This window comes from Mastomys coucha, unplaced genomic scaffold (genome assembly GCF_008632895.1).
Source record: "Mastomys coucha isolate ucsf_1 unplaced genomic scaffold, UCSF_Mcou_1 pScaffold5, whole genome shotgun sequence".
Taxonomy (NCBI): Eukaryota; Metazoa; Chordata; class Mammalia; order Rodentia; family Muridae; genus Mastomys; species Mastomys coucha.
Window position 1 is genome coordinate 67,964,111 of NW_022196911.1, and position 15,722 is coordinate 67,979,832.

The window sequence follows — 15,722 nt, forward strand, 5'->3', positions numbered from 1 at the left end:
CCTCCTCCTCCTCCTCCTCCTCCTCCTCCTCCTCCTTTTCCTTCTTCTTCTTTTAAAAAGATTTATTTAGGGCTGGAGCTAAGAGTGCCAACTGCTTTTCTGAAGGTCCTGAGTTCAAATCCCAGCAACCACATGATGGCTCACAACCATCCATAATGAGATCTAATGTTCTCTTCTGGGGTGTCTGAAGACAGCTACAGTGTAGTAACATATAGTAAATAAATAAATCTTTAAAAAAAAGATTTATTTACTTATTTTATGTATATGAGTACACTGTAGCTGTACTGATGGTTGTGAGCCACCATGTGGTTGCTAGGAATTTGAATTAAGGAACTCTGCTCTCTCCTGTTGGCCTCACTCACTCCAGCTTAAAGATTTATTTGTTGTTATATCTAAGTATACTGTAGCTGTCTTCAGACACCCCAGAAGAGAGTATCAGATCTCATTACGGATAATTGTGAGCTACCATGTGATTGCTGGGAATTGAACTCAGGACCTTCAGAAGAGCAGTCAGTGCTCTTAACCACTGAGCCATCTCTCCAGCCCAACCAGCTTCCTCTAATTGAAGATACCAACCCAGCCAGACCTACACAGTGAGACACTGTCTTAAAAACAACAGCTAGTATAGTGACAAACACCTTTAATCCAGCACTCGGGAGGCAGAAGCAGGCAGATCTCTGTGAGTTTGACACCAGCTTGGTGTACACAGTACATTCCAGGACAGCCAGTGCTACATAGAGAGACCCTGTCTCGGAAAAACTAAAACAAAGACAAAAAGCATGCCTACTAGCCTCCCTACTTAGAGGCTGCACCACAGCTCCCCTCCCCGCCCTGGCAGTACAATCCCTGAGCTGGCTTGGGCCAGAAGGAAGCTCTGAGACAGCTGGATCAGGAGGAAGCAGATAAGGAAGGTCCCAGGTACTGGGCAGGGATGTGGGACCTACCTGGTAGGAGATGAAGGAGCTGGAGAGGCCAGCCCCCGACCACAGCAGGATCCCGAAGCTCAGTATGGCCTTGCGGCTGTATCGGTCACCCAGGTAGCCAAACACAGGTGCAGACACCAGCAGGCAGCTGATGAAGACTGAAGGAGACACACAAGAGGCAGCCTGGAACCTCCAAGAGGATAGCTGGGCAGACAGCCCTGCTGGCCCAAGAAAGAGGCCTGGCACAGATGCCACAAGCTGGCACCTTGGCAATGGGCCCAGAACAAAAGAAGGAAGAGATAAAAAGTTAAGTCTTATATTTCCTGGTCCATTATACAATCCACAGCCCAGAGTGTATGGCACTGAACATGGACCAAATCTCAGCTCTGCCTCATTTTGCCGTGTGGCCTCTGACGTCTTGGGAAGTTGACATTCTCCCTCAGTCTGCATAAAAGGAATATAGAGCCACCATCACAGAGTGAATGCCAGCCTTCTGGATTTGCAAGAATACACGGCTTCTGTGAAGTTGGATATGAGAGCTGATCTGATTTGTCATTCACACATCTGCTGCTGGGCAAGAGGATAGGGATGTCAGCCCTTTGCACCAGCAGAGGAGGAGCCTGAAACAAGCACACGGACTACAAACCAGAGATGGCACGGGAGGCTGTGGGAAAAACTAGTGTGCCTCGGTACAAGCGCTAGCCACTAGTCTCCACACCAACACCTGTGTCTAAAAGACGATCTCCTGTACCTTAGGATGGCCTTGAACTTGCTCTCTGGCCAAGGACAACCTTGAGCTTCTGATCCTCCCATCTCCACCTCCCGATGGCTGGTGCTACAAGTGTGTCACCACACCCTGTTTTTAGGAAATGCTGGGGATAGAACCCGGGGCTTTGTACATCCTATGCAAGCACCCTACCAAGAGAACTATATCTCCAGTCTTTCTGTACCATGTCAAGCCAGGTGTGATGCACGCTTGTAATTCCAAGACTGGGGAAGCTGAGACAAAAGAACCAAAAGTTCAAGGGCGACCTGAGTTATTTTGTCTCAAAAATACAAAAACAAGGGGCCAGTTGAGATGCCTAGAAACCTGAGGTCAATCTCCAGGGCCTAAGTGGTGAAGTAAACAACTGCAAGCTGTGCTCTGACTCCACACACACTGTGTCTTACACACACACGCACACACACACACACACACACACACACGAATGCACACATGCACACACTAAATATAATAAAAATGTGTTATGGTTGGTATGTGCTCGGCCCAGGAAGTGGCACTATTAGAAGGTATGGCCTTGTTGGAGTAGGTGTGTCACTGTGGGTGTGGGCTTCAAGACCCTCATCCCAGCTATCTGGAAGAGTATATTCTGCTGGCAGCCTTCAGATGTAGATCTAGAACTCTCAGCTCCTATGCCATGCCTGCTTAGATGCTGCCTGCTTTGATGATAATGGACTGAACCTCTGAACCTGTAAGCCAGCCCCAATTAAATGTGGTCCTTAGAAGAATTGCCTTGGTCATGGAATCTGTTCACAACAGTAAAACCCTAACTAAGATAAAATGTTTCTCTTAAATTTTAAAACTTTTAATATTTTGTGTATATGAGTGTTTTCCCTGCATACATGTATGTATACCTCATGTATGCAATGCCCTCTGAGCCCAAAAGAGGGTGTGAGATCCCCTGGAATTGAAGATGCAAATGGCTGTGAGCTACCCATGTTGTGTTCTGGGGATACATCCTGTGTCCTCTGGAAGAGCAGCCAGTGCCTTTAACCAATGAATCATCACTCAAGCCTATAACAGTATTTGTAAAGGCTAAAGCTAAACAAGGTACTTCTATGAGAATGAAGACCTGGCTCTGGGTTTGCCCAGCGTTGTGGTACATGGATAAACTCAAACATGACTTTCGTGTCTAAAATAAAATCTCCTCCTCCCTTGGAGGATGGTAGTGAGTCCTGGCCTCCAGGTTGGGAGAGCTAGCAGGTAAACAAATGAAGACCTGGAACTCCACCCCACCCTTCACCTTATCCACCAGCAAAAGGCCAAGACTTTAGAGGACTCTGTCTAATACTGGGTCTCCATTCACTGATCGTAGGTGATTGAAGTTTCCTGAGCCCAGTGAAGGCCCAGCTCAGGTCCTAGTCCCTCCCTCCCTCCCATGACCTGCTGTAGAACTTGGTTAAGCAATATGCAATTGTGGAAATTAGGCCGCTTTTGACCTATAAAACCAGCAATTTAATATGGTTCAACCTAATTCTCCGCAGAGAGTGATCTCCGATGACGATGGTGTTTAAAATTTTAATAGGTACTTCCAAAATAGGGCTCCAGAAAGGCCGTATCAATTTACACTTGCATAGAAGTGCATGCTAGAACTCTTGCCACCACTTGATATGAACTAGAATTTCATTTTTGTCATCTAATAAAAACAAATGGTATCTCACTGATTTTTCTTTGAGACAGAGTCTGAGGCCCATGTAGCTTCTTTCTCCCTATGTAGCTGATGATGACCTCGATTCTTCCTCCTGACTCCAACTTCCAGGGATTGGAGTATATACCACCCCCATACACCACCCCCACACACCACCCTGCATACACCACCCCCATATGCCACCTCTCATACACCATCCCTATATGCCACCTCCCATCCCCCATCCCCATATACCATCCCCATATCATTCCCACACCACCCCCATACACCATCCCTACATCATTCCCACACCACCCCCATACACCACCCCCATACACCATCCTTACACCACCCCCATATACCATCTCCATATACCACCCCCATACATCACCCCCAGTGCTCCTAATGATGTTTTACTTGTCTTCTTCTGTTAGACACAGAGTCTCCCTATGCAGTCCTGTTGGCTTGGAGCCCACTATGTAGCCAGACTGGCCTGGAACTCATGGAGTTCCATCTGCCTCTGCCTCCACAAATATGTGCCACCAGTTTCGATTCTGATGTTATTATAAATCTGTGTTGTTTTCATTCCCTCTAGAACCACTCAACCCTTCATATGCTTCAAGTTGACATTTAAAACATTTTTAGTAGTCAGGCAGTACACATCTGTAGCCTCAGCTTGGGGAACTAGAAGTGATGGATCAAGGAAGAGTTCAAGATCTTTTGTTTTATTTTGTTGAAACAGGGTTTCTCTGTGTAGCCCTGGCTGTCCTGGAACTCACTCTGTAGACCAGGCTGGCCTTGAACTCAGAGATCTACCTGCCTCTGCCTCCTGAGTCCTGAGATTAAAGGTGTGCACCACCATCCCCCAGTTTAAGATCATTCCTGGCTGTATAGTGAGTTCATGGTTGGTCTGAGTTACATGAGACCTTATCTCAAAATGAATAAATTAATAATTTTTAAAGATTTATTTTATTTATTTTATGTGTATGAGTTTACTGTAGCTTGTACAGATGGCCATGAGCTATCATATATGTGGCTGCTGGGAACTGTGTCTGTCTTCAGATGCACCAGAAGAGGGCATCAGATCTCATTGGAGTGGTTGTGAGCCACCATGTGGTTGCTGGGATCCGAACTCAGGACCTTCAGAAGAGCAATCAGTGCTCTTACCCGCTGAGCCATCTCGCCAGCCCAAATTAATAAATTTTTTGAAAGATGGATCAGAGTTACAAGCGCTTGTTCTTGCAGAAGACCCAACTTCAGTTCCCACCCACATCAGGCAGCTAACAACCATTTGTAACTGCAGTTCCAGAGGATCCAGGGCCTTCTCCAAAGGCACCAAGCATACACATAGTACACACATGTAAGCAGAACAGTCATACATGTAAAATAATAATAAATCTCTAAAAATAAATAAAGCCAGGCATGGTGGTACACACTACTAATCCCAGCACTGAGGAGGCAGAGGCAAGAGGAGCTCTGTGAGTTTCAGGCTAACCTGCTCCATACAGACAGTGAAACTTTGTTTCAAAAAGCAATACAAGGGCTGGCCAGTGGTGGCGCACAGCTTTAATCCCAGCACTTGGGAGGCAGAGGCAGGTGGATTTCTGAGTTCAAGGCCAGCCTGGTCTACAGAGTGAGTTCCAGGACAGCCAGGGCTACACAGAGAAACTCTGTCTCGAATAAAACAAACAAAAACAAACAAACAAAATAAAACAAACAAACACACAAAAAAAGGAAATACAAGGGCTGGAGAAATGGCTCAGCGGTAAAGAGCACTGACTGCTCTTCCCGAGGCCCTGAGTTCAAATCCCAGCAACCACATGGTGGCTCACAACCATCTGTAATAAGATCTGATGCCCTATTCTGGTGTGTCTGAAGACAGCTACAGTGTACTTATATATAATAAATAAAACAAATCTTTAAAAAAAGGCAAAATAAACATAAATATATTTTTAATAAAAAATAAGTAAATAAAACATTTTTATCTGAAGTCGAAGTAGTTCAAAAAAACAATTACATCTATGCTGACCATACATTGACATTCCTCTTTTTTCTCAGCCCCTAATGAAACACTGCGACAACAGCTTATGTAGACCTGTAGTAGGTAGCCTGAGTCATCTGGAGCCTTCCTGAATTCCAAGGAAGATGTACCAGGGGAGCTGTAAACAGTATGCTTTTTCTTTTTTTTAGGACAAGGTCTCTGTATATAGTCCTATCTATTCCAAAACTCACTCTGTACACCAGGCTGGTCTCAGACTCACCTGCCTCTGCTTCCCGAGTGCCTAGATGAAAGGTGTGAGCCTCTGCCCCCAGGCCCTATGCCTTTTTATTTTAGACAAGATATGTCTCCCTGTGTAATACTGGCTGGCCTAGAACTCATTAAGTAGGCCAGACTGGCCTGGAACTCTTGAGCCTTCTCAGACTGAGCAGCAGTCGAGGTCCTGGAACTGGTCCCCAGAAGATACTGAGGGATGTCTTTATTTTTGTAAACACTATTTCCATCAAGCACTCTAAAGGGCAGATGGAGTTCAGTTTATAGGAAAGACCGGCCATGAAACCCAAGCGGGAAAGTCAGCCCTGCTTTGCCAAACTGACCCATCAAATCAGACTGAGAGGAGACTGGTGGCTTGTCAAAAGCAGGGTGTTAATACCTATCTCAGAGACCATGATCTCATTTCTGAAGTTGAATTCATAGATAAATAGCAGACTGTCACGAACAGAGCTGTCTAGATAAGGCTCGGCTCCTTGCCAAGGGTGAGTGACTTGGTGGGAAGATCATAGAATGTTTCTATGAGTGAGCTCTCTGCACCCCAGGCCTCCCTGCAGAAGCCTTAGCAACCCCCTCTATGTGGTACCCTGAGTTTAACAGAGAGGAGCATATGGATGCAGTGCCTCTTCCCACTTCAGACAGTGGACAGACAGAAGTCGGGTAGGAGTGGGAGACAGTGGCGAGGGGGAACCATCCTCCAGGTGCAGGTTCGTTCCAGACTGATCATGTTAGGAAAATGACAGGCAGACTGAAGTAGGTTTCTCAGGACTGTTCTTACAGCCCAGGGAAAGTCTCCCAGTGGTCCTGGGGCGGGGGTGGGGAGGTCCTGTACCTAGTTTGAGAACCTGCTTCAACACAGTGTGACAATGGGTATTTGTAGGGGGACAGGTCACAAAAAAGATCACAATACCCATGAGGTGTCATGTGCTGTGACCATGTGTGTCCCTGCGTGCGTACAAATAGGTCTGCACTCACCCAAGCTTTCATGGAATCATTCATATTTAATGATCCCATAAACCATCCCTTCGAGCTCCCTGATGCTGCATTATTATTAGGTTCTCTGTGACCCTTCTGAGGCCACCTGAAAATCAAGGTCTGTCTGTCTGCCTGTCTATTAGCATCCTCTTTAGTCAGATTTCTCAGCTCTGCGAGAGGAAAGCACACACTGGGATTTCCAGTTTCTCTGTGGAACACTCAGCTGAGCTACAAGCAGGAGGAGGACCAGGAACACTCAGGAACCTTCCCCAGCCTGTCTCCCTCAACTGCATCCTGCCGCTGACTCCAGTTCCAGAGCCTGTTCAACTCCCAGCTCTCTCATGCCAAAAGACTCAGGGGCTGGAGCCAGCCACAGAACCCCACCAGACGCTGACAAAAGGCCCTTGCTCCAGGCTCCAGGACTGGTTCCTTACCTGTCTGCAGCAAACCAGCATGGCTGTCACTGATGTGAAAATACTTCTGGACATCCAGTAACACTCCTGGGGACAGATGGACAGCGTTATAGAAATGGGAAGTAGCCCACCCAGGTTGGCCTCCAAGGCTGCTTCTTCTGAGACCGGGACAGGACCGGATGAACACAGGACATGGCAGCTGGGCCACTATAAACCACACAGCAACAGCAGCCAAAAACAAAAACAAAACAGAAACATGCCCTTATTGAACACACACAAAAGCCAGGCGTGGTAGCGCATACCTGTAATCTCAGCCATCGGGGGGTGGAGACAGGAGGATCAGGAGTTTGAGGCCAGCATAGACTTCAAAGCCAGCCTAAGCTACACAACACCCCCACCCTGGTTCAGGACTGGAACTCTAACAGGCAGCTCCCACAGCCAGCATCCCAGCGAGAGAAAAACGCCCCACATGGACCCTTCAGACTGCCCCTCCCCCAAGAGGCCCTTCCGCTTATATGTAGCAGCCAGAGAATGAAGACCGAAGAATGAAAGGCACCGAGAATTTATTCACCTTGTTTGAGCCCAATCACCATAGCATACAAACATGCACATCTGTACATCTTTTTTACCTTCAAAGATTATTGTTATCATCTTGAGGAGAGAAAAGAAAACAAACCTCACCTAGCCCAAGCTGGCCTTAAACTGTCTATGAAGCCAAGGATGATGGCCTTGAACTTCTATTCCTCCAGACTATTCCAAGTACTAGCATTATAGGTGTGTGCTGCCCATGCTAGTTTTATGAGGTGCTGGGGATGGAACCCAGGACTCCATGCATGCTGAACAAGCACTAAGTTACACCTTCAGTCCTTTTTTACCTTTTTTTTTTTTCCCGAGACAGGGTTTCTCTGAGTAGCCCTAGCTGTCCTGGAACTCACTCTGTAGAGTGGGCTGGCCTTGAACTCAGAAATCTGCCTTTGTCCGCCTCCCAAGTGCTGGAATTATAGACATGCACCACAACTGCCCGGCCATTTTTTCATCTTTTAATGACACCAGATGGTGTAGTCATTGGAGAAAAAGGAAAATAGGCAACATGAGTTAGCAAGAAAAATAGCTACCTCAAAGTCCTCTGAGTGCACTCATTTCCCATTTTTAGAAAAGAGTCCCCTTGACCTGTGTCCTGTGACCTTGTCAACCTTGTGGGTAGCCCAAGGGCAAGGATGAATGGAGCCAGTCTTTTATCTCCCAGTCTCTGCAGCCCTGGTCTTTCCAAAGGCTGTTTCCACAGGAGAATCTTAGCCGCTGCATCACTGGCCCCAACAGTCGCCAGGAGTCCCCACACAGTTTCACTTCTTCAAGTCTTCATTCCCCAGTGACCACAGGCAATGGAAGTCCCAAGGGGGAAGTGACATGGACAGGCAGGTCTCAGGGTCTGACAGCCCTGCTGGGGCCTCCAGGGCAGAAAAAGAACTTAGGTACAGCTAAGGCTCAGAAGGCTACACAGTGACCCTTCCTAATAGCCTGTGCCTCTCTCCCCTCCCATTCCTCTAAGCCCCTCAGCCCATGCTCAGGTTCTGGCCTCCTCACCTTCAGCCTGATCCCCTTTGGTAGCCTCTGAACTGACCTCCCTGGTTCATCTTGCATCTTTCAAGGTTCCAAATCCTATTATGTTCTCCTACTTAAGGTTTTCTCCCATGGTTCCCCATTGCCTGGATCAAAACTTACAAGCTCCCCAGGCTGGCATTCAAAAAGCCTGTGATCAAAATAAAAAAACAAAAATAAAAATAAAAATAAAAGCCTGTGATCTTGCACCGAACACTCTCTAGGGGATTGTTTCCCACTTTCTCTCCCAACCCCTTGACCCTTCTGATCAGTACTGCCTTGATTGACATGTCTCTGATCCCCGTCATTCCAGTCATCACAGTCTCCAAGGCCTGGGACAAACGCTCCCCATGTATGAATTCTGCAGTCATTCATCCTTGGGGCTACCCTGATGACACCTACCCCACTCTATCTCACTTTAGGCCAAACTGGGCACATGTTCTGTGCCCCTTTGAGTTGATCAAAGATACAGCCCTGCTCTGATAATGTCTACAGACCCCAGACTCCCATTCATTCCACAGAGGCTCCCAGCTACTCTAAATACATAACTGATGGCCCAACATCGGGGCTTTGGCCATGGCCAGCAGTGGCTGTTACTCACCTAGGCTTCCCAGCCTGCCTGAGTCCCCTCATCTGCACCATCCCCTACCTCTCTGCCTTGCATGGTCATTATTGGTAAGCGTCTCTCTGTGCCCCATAAGTCAGTTGCTCCTGCAGTAGGAACCACACATCTGAGTTTCTCCTGGGTCCTACCAGAGGCACATGTTCTCAGTACTCCTCTGAGTGCTCCCATTCACTGTGCTCCCGCTCTCAGAGCTCTCGCTCTCAGTGCTCCTGCTCTCAGTGCTCCCGCTCTCAGCGCTCCCACTCACAGTGTTCCCACTCACAGTGTTCCCACTCACAGTGCCCCTGCTCTCAGTGCTCCCGCTCTCAGCGCTCCCACTCTCAGTGTTCCCACTCACAGTGCTTCTGCTCCCAGTGCTTCTGCTCTCAGTGCTCCCGTGCTCAGTGCTCCCACACTCAGTGTTCCCACTCACAATGTTCCCACTCACAGTGCCCCTGCTCTCAATGCTCAACCTGGAACAAGTAGACGATGAAAGGTTGACTAGACATGGTATCACACCTGTAAGCTCAGCACTTAAGAGACAGAGGCAGGAGGATTGGGAATTCAAGATCATTTTCAGCTACACAGTGAATTCAAAAGCAACCTGATCTTACTTAAGACTTTGTCTCAAAAACAAACAAACAAAGAAAAGAGGCTGGTTCTGAGTTCGAGGCCAGCCTGGTCTACAGGGTGAGTTCCAGGACAGCCGCGGCTACACAGAGAAACCCTGTCTCAAAAAACCAAAAAAAGAAAAAAGAAAAGAAAAGAAAAAGAAAAAAAAGAAAGAAAGAAAGAAAGAAAGAAAGAAGGAAAGAAAGAAAGAAAAGAAAAAAAAAGAAAAGAGGCTGGGGACATCAGTCAGTCAGTAGAACGCTTACTCAGCATGCACAAAAACCCTAGTTCAATTCCTAGAACTTCATAAACCGTTGTGGTGGCAAGCCTATAATCCTAGCCTAAGAAGGTGAAGGCAGGCATATCAGTAGTTCACAGTTATCCTCAGTTACATAGTAAGTTTGAGTCTAGCCTGAGCTATATGAGTCTAGCCTGCCTCAAACAAGAAATGAGGGCTGGCAAGATGGCTCAGCTTGTGAAGGTGCTTGCTGAACAAGCTTGGAGACCTCAGTTCAATCTCTGAAGCTCAAGTAAAGATAGAGGAGCACGCACATACATACACATGTACACACACGTGTGTGCATACACATGCATACACACTAGGTTTTTTTAAAGAAAGGGCTGAGTATGAACTGATGAAGGAATGAATGGGTGACTAGATGAGACAGGAGTACGTAAGTGAGAGACAGAACGCAGAAGCAGGTTGTACCCTGATTCCTATAACAGGAAAGGCAAACTGTGCAAGGTGGGCCAGCAGCCGGCTGCCCCAGAAACAGTGCAGGAAGAGCCATTCTCACTCTGGAGCTTGGCCAAGCGGCTCTGCCCTCCATAACCTTGCCTGCAGCTCCATCCTCAACCCAGTGCCTGTGCTGCAGAGCACGATCCCATGTACTTACTAACACCCCTGCCCCCACACACATTGTGCCCCCATTCTGGCTCGGGACCGTTCAGGAGAGGCTGCAGATCACTTACTGGCATGAAACCACCAGAGATGTGGTTTCCTAGAGAGGAAAGCATGCTTGGCAGAAGGCCGCCAAGGATAGAGTCGTGGGGTTGTAGAATGGGGGTGGCTGAAGACCCCTCCCATCCTCACCTGGGATGATGAACCAGTTCATGTAGTTCAGAAGGTTGATGTAACAGAGAACGGCTGCAGCCAAGTATGCTCTCCAGTGGGGCAGGCTCCAGGAGGCAGGTGTGGAGGGAGGCAGACCCGTACCTGAAGCCAAGGCCCCATACTGCCCACTCGGGCTCAAGCTCTGTGGCCCTCCTGTCTGAGGTTTGATATACTCTGTGGACATGCCCAGCAGTGCCAGCTGCAACTTCTCTGTCAGAACGGGTGCCGAACAAAGCTACATCAGCTTGGCACCAAGTCACATCCTATGGGCTCCCAGCCTCTCAGCCTCAGAAGGCTGCCCCCTTAACCGTCAGACACCTTATCGCAGGCTCCTGCTGACCACAGTGCAGCCACGCTGGTGGGATTTCATCACTCTCCTAGCCTCCTAGCCCCGCTAGGGGAAGAGAGTCTTGCACTGGTGATTGGATGACTCTGTGGTCCCTCAATCTAGCCTATGGCTGCAGCAGCAGCAGTGAGGAAAGAGAAGCTCCTGGGACAGGAAATGAGAGGCGTGTCCCCCAAGCCTTGCTCACTGCAAACTGCCCTGCTGCCTGTGCAAGCAGGAGATGGACCGTGAGCACAACCATGAACCGGGTCAGATACAGGAGGGTAGGTGCTGCCCAAGATGGTAAGGAAATTGCACAGAGGAACAAGATAACAGAGGGAGCTGGAGACATAGAAGACAGCTTATATAAAACTAACCCATGGGGGGCTGGCAAGATGGCTCAGCCTGCGAAAGAATCTGCCACCAAGCCTGCTGACATATGTTTGATCCCCAGAGCCCATATGGTAAAAGGGGAAAACTCCACAACATTGACTTCTGACCTCCAAACATAATGTGCACCAAGGCACACAGGTACACATACAGCAGTGCTCTCTGTCTATCTAGCTCTGTCTTGTCTCTGTTTCTGTCTGTCTCTGTCTGACTATCTTTGTCTCTCTCTCTCTCTCACACTCACACATACACAGACACACACACACACTTTCATTCACACCCATATATACACAAAATAAATAAATTTCATCAACAGGGAATAGGTCTAGGGAGATGTTTTCAAGGGAGCTTTAGAAATTGATCACCAGTAGCAAGGGTGGAAAAAGTAACTAGACCAAATACACAAAGCCATCAGTGGTGGCCCACACCTGTAATCCCAGCACTTGGGAAGCAGAGGCAGGCAGACTTCTGAGTTCGAGGCCAACCTGGTCTACAGAGTGAGTTCCAGGACAGCCAGGGCTACACAGAGAAACCCTGTCTCAAAAAAACAAAACAAAAACAAAACAAAAACAAAAATAAAAACAAAGAGTTCAAGACCATCCCTAGTAGCTACACAGGTGAGTTTAAGGCCAGCCTAGGCTACATGAGACCCTATCTCAAAACAAAAGAATATTAACAAAGAGTAACCATATGGCCCGGTGAGATGGCCCAGCAGGGAAAGGCACTTGCTGTGTAAGGCTGACAACCCAGGTTCAATCCCAAACCCAGGTAAAGATGGAAAGAGAACTAACTCCACAAGGTTGTCCTCTGGTCTCTATACATGTGCCACGGTACACATCTCCACACACATCATGTGCACACATACACAATATATGTTTTAAAAGTATCTAACAGCCAGACATCATGGTCCACGTACTTAATTCCATTTAATTCCAGCACTTGGAAACATAGGCAGGCAACTGTCTGTGGCCAGCCTGATCCTGATCTACATACATAGAGAGGTCCAGGTCAGTCAAGTCGACATAGTCAGAAGACACTGTCACAGAGAGAGTGGGGGGCAGGCAAGAGTGAGGTAGAGGGAGAAAGAGAGCAAGAGTGAGCTGACAGTTACATGCAACCCACGGTCCTCGCCTGGTATCTGTACCAAAGGGGAAATGCACAGTGCTGGATGAGTGGATAAAATTAGAGTACACAGAGTAGATCAGGAAGAAACTTCACATCTGCCCAACGCACTCAGGTGCCAAGCATTAGTAGTTATGTAAACAAGTGTCCTTGATCTGAAGTGTCTACCACTGCAGTGCCTACGCCTTACTCTTTCAAATGGTGCTGGAAAACATCAGTGGATCCTAGAGTTAGTAAGCAAACGGGGGGATGGGGGATAAGGTGCAGGAAGATGGCTCGGTGGTTAAGGGTGATTGCTACCAAGGCTGACTACCTGATTTCAGTTCCTGGGAACAAGAAGATAGAAGCAGAGAAGTGACTCCCAAAAGTTGTCTTCTGACCTCTACATGCATACACACAAAAATAATAAAAATAAAACACAAGCATGTAAAAATGTTAAATAAAGCAAATGAGGCAAAATGCTAGCAATAGATGAACCTAAGGCAAAACCTAGATGGGCTTTCTGGTATTTTTTTTTAAAGATTTATCCATTTATTTTATATATATGAGTACACCATTGCTCTCTTCAGACACACCAGAAGAGGGCATCAGATCCCATTGCAGATGGTTGTGAGCCACCATGTGGTTGCTGGGAATTGAACTCAGGATCTCTGAAAGAACAGTCAGTGCTCTTAACCACTGAGCCATCTCTCCAGCCCCGCTTTCTGGTATTATACTGTAATTTATCTGTACGTTAAAATTATTTCTAAGTAAAAATTAAGTCAGAAAATGACAACCCTGCTTTAAAATGGACAAAGCACTTGAGTAGATGCTTCTCTACAGATACACAGATGACCAACAAGCTTGTGAAAGGCTATGCAACTTCGTTTAGGGAAACGCAAGGCCAAACCACTAGGAGATACCACCTCACACCCACTGAGCTACTGCAACAAAGAGAGAGGAAATGACTGTCGTGGGCCAGGCTGCTGAAACATGGGCAGCATTGGGGATGCAGCCATAGTGGAAAGGGTTAGTGGTCCTCAAAAGGTTGAGCCTAGAACTCCCATGGGATCCAGCAATGCCCCTTCTATGTACATACCCCACAGAATGAAAAGCAGGGATTCAAAGAAATACCCTTACACTCAGCTTCATGGCAGTACACATATGCATATAAATAAAAGTGAAAATATGAAGTAAGATTGGACCTAAGGAAGCAGCTAAGAGTGGAGTCATGGGAGTAGTGTGTGCAAGGCCCTGAATCCAATCTCCAATATGAAAAGAAGGAACAGAGGGAGGAAGGGAGAGAAGAAAGGAGGGAAGGAGGGAGGGAGGAAAGGAGGGAGGAAAGGAGGGAAGGAGGGAATAAAGGAGGGAAGGAGGGAGGGAGGAAAGGAGGGAAAGAGGGAAGGAGGAAAGGAGAGAAAGAGGGAGGGAGGAAAGGAGGGAGGGAAGGAGGGAGGGAGGAAAGGAGGGAAAGAGGGAGGGAGGGAAGGAAGAAGGCAGAGGACAGAGGGAGAAAGAGAAGAGGACTGGTGTTATTCCTCAGTAGTACAGTGCTTGCCTGGTATGCAAGAGGTCAGAGATCCTGACTTCAATCCCCAACATTGCAATAGTAACACTAAAGGAATAATAAGTGGAAACAATGGAAATGCTAAACATCTGAGAAACAGGCAAGCTGTAGCATGCCCAGACAATGAGATATTATACAATCATAAACAGGAATGATACAACTCATCACAGATGATTCTCAAGAACAAGGCTGAGAAGCCAATCACAAACAGCCACAGCATCGTAGGACTTCATTCCTTGGAAACACCTTACAGGTAGCCATAGAGACAGCAAATTACTGGTTGCCAGGAGGGGAGTGGAGGGGAGAAAGCTTAATGAATGCCAAGTCTGTTTTGGAGCTAGAAGCAGGAGTGGCACACAATACTGTATAGTACTAATACCACTGAGTTATGTGCTTTACAAATACTTGTTATACTTTTCTGGTTCTCGAAATAGAACCCAGGACCTCACATATACTGGGCATGGGTTTATCACTGTGCTATATGCCCAGCCCACATTGTGTTATAGTGCCAGTTCCAGGACCAGCAGGGCTACACAGAGAAACTTTGTCTTCAAACATCAAAATTAGAGGGCTGGCGAGATGGCTCAGTGGGCAAAAGCACTGACTGCTCTTGGGAAGGTCCTGAGTTCGGATCCCAGCAACCACATGGTGGCTCACAACAATCCATAATGAGATCTGACACCCTCTTCTGGTGTGTCTGAAGACAGCTACAGTGTGACCGGAGCAAGCGGGGCCAGAGCGAGGAGGACAGGAGCAAGCAGAGGTCCTGAGTTCAATTCCCAGCAACCACATGACGGCTCACGGCCATCTGTACAGCTACAGTGTACTCACACACATAAAATAAATAAATCTTTTAAAAAATCAAAATTAGAATTTAGGATGAGAGGCTTGGGAACCCGCCATCTAGAGATAAGTAAATAAAGCAAACCAACTGAGCTCCCTGGAGTGAGCAGTCTACTGTGGCAGGCTGGGATTCAAATTCCAATTTTTTCACTTTCTAGGTGAGGCCTTTCTGAGCGTCCTGTGTGACAGAGAATAGCAAGATGTACTTCCAAGGTTCATTGTGAAGATGATCGTGACAAACACAGGATCATTCCTAGCACTGAGCCTGACCATAGGAAGCTATGAAGAGCCCTGGATACAGCTGCTGGGGTGGTTTTAACTGCAATGGTGGTGGTGGTGGGTTCTTGGCATCTGCCACTGAACCACATATCCCACATGGGCTGGGACTCAAAGAAGCCCCACATCAGAGCCAGCCACGGCGACACCTGTAGACATCCTGGGTGAGGTGCAGTCCCAGGATCAATCTCATTACCATGGCCACGTGATTTTAGGTCAATCACTGATCTCTGTGGGTGTTTCCTCATCTGTAAAGTGGAGATAACACAGGATGTGTATCACAGGGCTTTTGTGGCTTAA

General features: G+C 47.4%; 1 protein-coding gene across 1 annotated transcript in view; it reads right to left on the bottom strand.

Moving 5' to 3' along the window:
* Spns3 (sphingolipid transporter 3 (putative)) overlaps nucleotides 1-11,397 on the bottom strand; it is a 57,412-nt gene extending 46,015 nt beyond the window's left edge. Inside the window, exons 1-3 of the mRNA XM_031353877.1 lie at nucleotides 10,897-11,397; nucleotides 7,010-7,075; nucleotides 945-1,081 (exon numbers count right to left, since the gene is read on the bottom strand). Of these exons, the coding sequence (XP_031209737.1) occupies nucleotides 945-1,081; nucleotides 7,010-7,075; nucleotides 10,897-11,101 (408 nt within the window). The 5' untranslated portion in view covers nucleotides 11,102-11,397. The remainder of the gene's footprint in view (nucleotides 1-944; nucleotides 1,082-7,009; nucleotides 7,076-10,896) is intronic.
* Between the last annotated feature and the right edge of the window lie 4,325 nt (nucleotides 11,398-15,722).